The 7,289-nt window shown below is 34.7% G+C and overlaps 1 protein-coding gene across 1 annotated transcript; it reads left to right on the forward strand.

Annotated features, from left to right (window-relative positions):
- The first annotated feature begins 4,550 nt into the window (after positions 1–4,550).
- Positions 4,551–6,570, forward strand: LOC100245443 (UV-B-induced protein At3g17800, chloroplastic). Its single transcript, XM_002273244.4, has 3 exons — positions 4,551–4,775; positions 5,076–5,362; positions 5,598–6,570. Exons 1-3 carry the CDS (start codon positions 4,665–4,667, stop codon positions 6,433–6,435), a joined length of 1,236 nt encoding a protein of 411 aa, XP_002273280.1. The 5' UTR covers positions 4,551–4,664; the 3' UTR covers positions 6,436–6,570.
- Positions 6,571–7,289: the final 719 nt, after the last annotated feature.

The raw sequence follows: 7,289 nt of genomic DNA on the forward strand, positions 1-7,289 counted from the left end.
TGTCAAGGGACTGAACCAGAACATCAGGCTCTCGTTCCTGACTGAGCCCCGTGGCAGTGGGAGTCCTCACGCTTGGCATTTCATTTTGTTTCTTCTGTGGTGTCGGGCCACGAGCTTCCAATGAAGAAAGCTGCCTATTGGCAAGAACTGGAGGAACAATTTGTATGTCTTCAGAACCTGATACAGCCGAATGAGCAATTATGCAGTTCAGGAAATGCTACCGGCATCCCACTTAATTCAACAGGAACATTGATGAAACCTTTTTGCAACAAAAGGAGGCACGTCCAAAGCTTTATCGGATTTGGAAGTCATTAAGGTTCCCAGTTCAAGAGAGCGTATGGGAAATCAGAAGTTGCAGTTGATGAAGGAAGAATCTGTAGTTCCAGCTCCTGCTGCAAAACTTTCCAGTCCAAGTTTTGTTGAAAGGATATTTGATCGTGCATGGGAAGATTCACATACTGAATCTGGTCTTGTCCGCTCATCGTCCATTTGTATTTCTTTGTTGGATCCGAAAAGAGCAGTTTCTTCTCTTTTCAGTCGGTCTATCCGGAATCAGCACATGTATAAATCACACATCTCTGTCAACCCTGAGGCTGTTGACGCAATGCTATCTAAACTTAGTGATTTGCTTATGCTTTTGAAATGTGTCATCTGATGAGAAAATTTTACCCACAGCCGCCTGGTGAACTGAGACCTCCTCTCGGGAAACGTCGACTGATCAAGAATGTAGAGTTTATTGCAGTACTATTGCGAACTGGCAATGAAATTGCAGAAAAGGAATTAGTCAGCTCTGGTGCCATTCAACGAATCCTCGTTTTCTTCTTTGAGTACCCATACAATAACTCCTTGCACCATCATGAAGAAAGCATTATATTGTCATGTTTGGAAAGTATAGGAAAAATGCCTGAGGATTCAAGCAGTTGGACCAATCTACAAGAACACCAGCTCCTGAACCAGTCAATGCACTGCAGAAAGTTGAGAGAACCTTGGAAGATGGAAAAGAAATGGGAAGATTACACTCCCAAAGAATGGGTTGAAAAGTATTCATCTCTTCTCATGGCCAGAGCATTGTAAGACTTATCTAATCAAAATAGTCAGTTGCAAACCAAGGCATCCACAGTGGCAAAGAATTGATGAAGGAACTGAAATTCGGATACAAATTTACCAGGATATTCCTTGAGAGAGATACAGGATATATTTTCAAATCTAAAGTTTTCACTGGATGGAGACAAGAACGAAGCTAATGGAAATCCTGAAAATTCTGATGAGAATGCTGTTGATGGGAAGAGTAAGTTAGAGAATGTTATTTTGACATGGTCGAAGGGTTTTGTAAGGGATACACAGTTAGCTGGGTTGATCCAAAGATTACATCTGATCATTCTGCTGCTTGACAGTTCATGACAGTTGCAGGAGAGTTTTTCCTGCCCCTAGAACGACAAAGATTTGGTCTAATTTCCAATAGCTCTCTGCTTTGATCTCTGGGCATTGGAGATTCTGGTTCATGGTTTGCAAAGGTTTACTTTGCTCGACGTCCCTCTTGTTCAAAGATTCTGAAGGAAAGGGATGACCTCCGACGTGTTTTACAGATGCGAAATTCATTTGTTACTGGAATACGGAAATGTTAAAGCCTGCAAACACTGGTAGAGCTTGGGGTGAGGATCGGACATTACCCATTGCTGTTGATGGTTTGGAAAAATCAGAAATGAAGGAGCGTTCTGAGATAAAGCCAGATGCTTCTCCAAATGCGATGTCGACTAAACCTGTTGTTAGCAAAGGCTTATTTCTGATGCTTGATCAAGGTTGAATGATGACTCCCATGGCTTTCCTGGAGCGCATCAGAGATGACTTTGTGTGATGATATGGGGGTAAGATCAAGACTGTCACAGCTCCTCATGTAAACAGCCTTAACAGGGATTTTAGTTCAAAATTGAAGAAACACATGCAGTACTGTGTTGATCATCCCGAGGAGATAAGCATGCTTGCGAAGGTGAAAAACATTCTACACGAGGCTTGACGATGACATGAAGACTGTAGCTACTATGGATGTTTTTTTGTATCAAAGATGGAAGCAGGGGTGAAACCGTGAAAACCTCATCAAATTTTGGAATTTCAAGTGAGACTTTCGATGTGATAGAGATTCAAACCAAGCCGGTCTTCCAGGTTCCATTTGCTAGACATGTTGGCCAGCATAATCCCTCCCAATACCCAGGCGGCCCCACTCTGCATGGCCATGCATGACCACCTTCACTCCTGGTGTACTTTCCTATTTGGTGTTTTTTATCTGCTTTTCTTTTATTTTCATTTTCCTTTTTAAATAAAATTCATTTTCCATTTCTTAAAAATTCTTCAAAAACTCCTCTATAAATATTTCAAAGTTAATAAATTATATAATAACATGAATAAATTATATAATTCCAAAAATAATGGAATTCCTCTACATTTTTATAATCTTTCTCCATGATCATCGTAAATATAGAATTTATAGAATTAATTCATGAAAATAAATTAGACATTGATGGAGCCATGTATGAGATTTTTGCCATTTTATTGGTGATTCTAATTGTCTTGTACTTGTTGATCTTTACTCATCTCATTGATTATTTTTTGATGCTTCTCTCAACCATAGCATAACTTAATATTTCTAGGTATTCGATCAATCAATCAATCAATCAATTATTGTACTTGCCTTAACTTAATTAGTAGAAACCTAACTTTAAGACTTAAAAAAGGGTGTAATGGGTTATTATGGTACCTTCTCAATAATTTAACCCCCCACTCAAACTTGGTTTTTTTTATATTTATGTTTTCCTTTTAAGAGTGATTTTTTTTCCTTTTTTTTATTATAAAAAATAAAATAAAAAAATAAAAAAAGTCACCACCCGAACACAATTTTTACAAAAAAAAAATCAAAATTTCAAAATACGAGTCTTGCCATGGAATGAGGATGCACGTGGAAAATGTGGGTTCACACCTATCCACCAATAAATATATTTTTTTAATATTTTAAAATAAGAAATTTTAAATTAAAAAGATTAAGCTGATAAATGTATAGAAAAAAGTGAAGGCTCAAGGAATTTCTTGTAATTTAATTAATGCCATTAATATGGAAATATTAATGTGACAAATATATAATTTTTATAATTATTATGATGAGATTAATTGGTAAATATGAAAAATTAAATATAAAATAAGGATATTTTGGCAATTTTTACACAGTGATTTACCCTTTTTACATTTAATTTTTGCTCAACACACTAATTTTATTTAAAGATAATTACAAAAGATTCCACATCACAATAATATTCCTTTTTTTAATTTTTTTTTATTTTACTAAAAAAAATTGGTGATTTATCCTTATATATATATTTAACTTTCCCCATATTAATCCATTAATTTTCTTTTAAAAATTTATGATAAAGGTATAGATAAAGTCAAGGCTCAAGATTTTTTGTAATTTAATTAATGTGATTAATATGGAAATAACTTAAACTTAATTTTTACAATTTTTAAGAATAACATGAAAGAGATGTTTGATAAAACTAAATACTTATTACTTAATGATTTAAATTGATTTTAAGTTAAATTATACTTATGTTATTGACTTAAAACTTATTACTTAATTTTTATTTTAAGTATTAAAATTGTTTGATAAAATTAAGGTGGTGTTTTTTTTTTTTACTTAATCCTAAATAGAACATTAATGTTTAATAGTGTTAAATATTAGGTTGTTTGTTTTTGTAGTATTTTATTTCTATTAAGTATTAAAAAGTAAAGAAAAACCAATATGTTATTTTTTTTTTATTTAGAAAAAGCTACATATTTTGGTTTTTTATGTTTAGTAAAAAGTTTATAATAAATCATGAAAAAGTAGAAAAACAAATAACTTAAATTCTGAAAACAAATTGCTTTCAACAAAAAACCAAAAAAACAAACACCACCTAACTTAAAACTTATTCCAACTCATCAAATTGATATATTTATCTTTATAAATCATAATTAGAATAAAAAAGATCGAGTAATAATAAAGGTTATGAAATAGCAAAGAAGATTATGGAGATAATTATGACAAATAAAATAAAAAGATAAAATAAAAATATGAATTTAAGAATAAGTTAATAATTTTAACTTATTACCTTAAAATTATTTTTTACTTTAAATCATATCATTAAATTATTTTAGCAAACATCCTTAATTTGTTTAATAACTTCAATTAAGTTATTATGTGGTTTTAAGTTATTGGTTGATTTACCAAACACTCATAAACTTATCAACAAATAGTTTAAATATCAATAAATAAAAAATAAATTCTTAAATATTTTATATAATATAAGTTTTAAATAAAAATAATTGATAAGATAAATTGTAAAATTAAAGACATTTTTCAAAACAACACGGTTGCACATATAGCTTTTTAAAATTTATTTTTTAAAATAACATTTTATTTTATCATGCAATCCAAATTTTAAATCAGTTTTTTTTTAAAAAAATTAATCTGATAAATCATTTTTTATCATTATCTATATATATATTCAAAATTTTCAAACTGTATCTTAACCAAACCGTTATAAATTCCAATGTTTAAAACCCAATTCATCACTCCTTCCCGGGATTTGTTTCATGTTTGGGTCTAGGGTTTATGATTTTCTTTTTCGGCTTTGAACAACATGGAAGCAGCCATTGCCACTGTTGTTCCATCTTCTTTAGGATTCTCCAGAGCTACCAATTTCCGTTCTAGATCGACTGTTTTCAATGTCAATGGATACCTTAATTTGAAGGTACCGAATTGGTCTTTTGCATTTTGAAATCAGATGTAATTGTTTGTTGATCAATTTTAATTTTGTTGGTTAAGATTTTGATCGATACCCATCATTCTGCTTGCTGAGAAAAGCTTGGGCAGAGACCAAACTACTTGAAATTTCAGAATTGTACCGGTTTTTCTTTTTTGCTTTTCTGTTTGTTTGGGATTTTCCAATAAAATAAGTTTATGCTTTGGCTTCTGTTGCGTAGATTTTGAACAGTTTGGGCCTGTAGATTGATTTGTTTGGTTGATTTTTGGTTTAATTTGTGAATGGCAGTCTCACTCAAGGCCTGGACATAGGAAAATGGCTTCTGGATGGAAAGAGCAGACAATGGTTAGGGCATCAGCAACTGTCGACAACGACTCATATGAGTCGGCAGCTCCAATCGCCCCACTTCGCCTGGAATCTCCAATTGGTCGGTTTTTGACTGAGATCTTAATAAGCCACCCACATCTTGTGCCTGCTGCAGTTGAACGGCAGCTTGAACAGTTTCAAACAGACCGTGATGCCGAGGGACACAAGCAAGAGTCTTCAGCTTCTGGCATTGAGTTATTATTATACAGGTTAGTATCAGACCCAGCCGCATAACATAAGCTATGTTTGTTTGCTGAGAAAACTTAAAACAGAAGTAGGAAAATAATTTTAAGGCTTATATATTCTTATATTTAGCTCCTAGTAGTATGGGTAAATCTCTGGATTGATTTTTGTTTTTTTCTTGGTGAACCAAAATTTTCAATTTTTAGTTTCAAGAATTTAAATACGTTAGAAGATAACTCTTGTTGGGTTTTCCCTTTGTAGGAGGATTGCAAAAGTTAAGGCTAATGAAAGGAAAAAAGCTCTTGAAGAAATCTTGTATGTATTGGTTGTGCAGAAATTTGTGGGTGCCAATGTTCCTTTGATACCCAGAATGAGCCCCTCTTCCCTGGGCTCGTCTGGCCGAGTAGACAATTGGCCAAGCCTGGATAGGGACCTTGGGGAGCTTCACTCTCCTGAAGCCACTGAGATGATCCAGAACCACCTAGCTTTCATTTTGGGAAACCGCTTTGGTGATTCAACCTCAGTGGCTAAGATGAGCAAACTCAGGGTTGGGCAGGTGTATGCCGCGTCTGTGATGTATGGTTACTTCCTTAAGAGGGTAGATGAGAGGTTTCAGCTTGAGAAGACAATGAAAATCCTTCCATATGCCTTGGATGGAGACAAGGGTTATGTTGAGGAAGCTATGGGGATGTCGCCCTTTGGTAGTGATGACTCTGTCCAAGGTGTAGAATCCCAGCCTGAGGCCTCATGTTGGGCTGGTGGCTTGACCATCGGTTCTTTTGGTCATTGGAAAAAACCGTCCTCACTTGGAAGCTATGTGAAGTTGATTGATGCAGAAACACTAATGAGGTATACAACAATAAGATCCATGGAGGCTGTAAGCATCATTCAGAAGCACACCCAGGCATTGTTTGGAAGACGTGACGTTGCTATAATTCCCAATATTCCTATGTGGACCTTGGATTCTTCCGAGGATGAACTCATCAAGATGAGCTTTGGTGGTTTGAAGAGACTTGTTTTGGAGGCTCTGACTTTTGGTTCTTTTCTCTGGGATGTTGAGAGCTTTGTGGATTCTAGGTTACATTTTGTTGTAAACTAACTTCTGTTTGCTTGAGTCCATGCCAGAAATAATCTTGGTAAAGATGTCATTAACTGACCAGCAAATTGATCTGTATATATTTACGCAATTTTAATTTGTTAAGGATCTTAAACAGTTGAATTTGTGATTTTGGTATCCACTATCCTAGAGTCGAAATTGAAATTCAGTATGCTAGATACTATTATTACCAGTCCTTCTCTCTCTCTCTCTCTCTCTCTCTCTTTGTATATATACATATAACAAATTTATGGTCTTCCATATAAACATGTCCTGAATCCCAGGCTACATTGACCAACGACTGTTTCCTCTCCATCTAGGAAAAGTTGCCTCTCTATTATCTTCAATTCCACTTGGGGTTAATGATTTGGCAGGTGGTGGCATTGGGGTTTTGGGTTTAAGGTACATCTTTGCCCCTTACCAGTAGGAATTTTGAAAGATTTTAGATAACCCATCTTGCTAGCAAGGGTTTGTGTATAAGTACAAAATTGCATAACCTTTATCCTTAGCTAATAGGAAGTTGAGTTTCATGAAGCCCCACCATGGCATGTGCTCCTACAAGCTCTTCAGTCACCTTTAAGCTATTTAATTTTTGCATTATGCTCATGTAAGAGTGATCTAGGCCCTACAGTTGAGGTCATATTTTTTTGTGGTCAGCATCTTACTGCGGCAGGAGGAGATTGTGAAGGCCCTTCCTGCAACTATGGGGTGTTTGTTGGCATTCAGGATCAGTACACCGTCGGGAACCTGCCACAAAGTTCATGATGTTGATTGTGTCAAACACTTACGTTTTTTTTTTGTTTCAATGTCTGGTCTGGTTTTAACCCTTTATCAAATACCTTATTTTTCTGGTTCCA

The sequence above is a fragment of the Vitis vinifera genome, chromosome 15, assembly GCF_030704535.1.
Source record: "Vitis vinifera cultivar Pinot Noir 40024 chromosome 15, ASM3070453v1".
In the NCBI taxonomy this organism is placed as follows: domain Eukaryota; kingdom Viridiplantae; phylum Streptophyta; class Magnoliopsida; order Vitales; family Vitaceae; genus Vitis; species Vitis vinifera.

Coding starts and splice junctions, on each gene's coding strand:
- LOC100245443 (XM_002273244.4), top strand. CDS start 4,665: ATGGAAGCAGCCATTGCCACTGTTGTTCCATCTTCTTTAGGATTCTCC. Junction 4,776..5,075: donor ATGGATACCTTAATTTGAAG/GTACCGAATTGG, acceptor TGTGAATGGCAG/TCTCACTCAAGGCCTGGACA. Junction 5,363..5,597: donor ATTGAGTTATTATTATACAG/GTTAGTATCAGA, acceptor TTCCCTTTGTAG/GAGGATTGCAAAAGTTAAGG.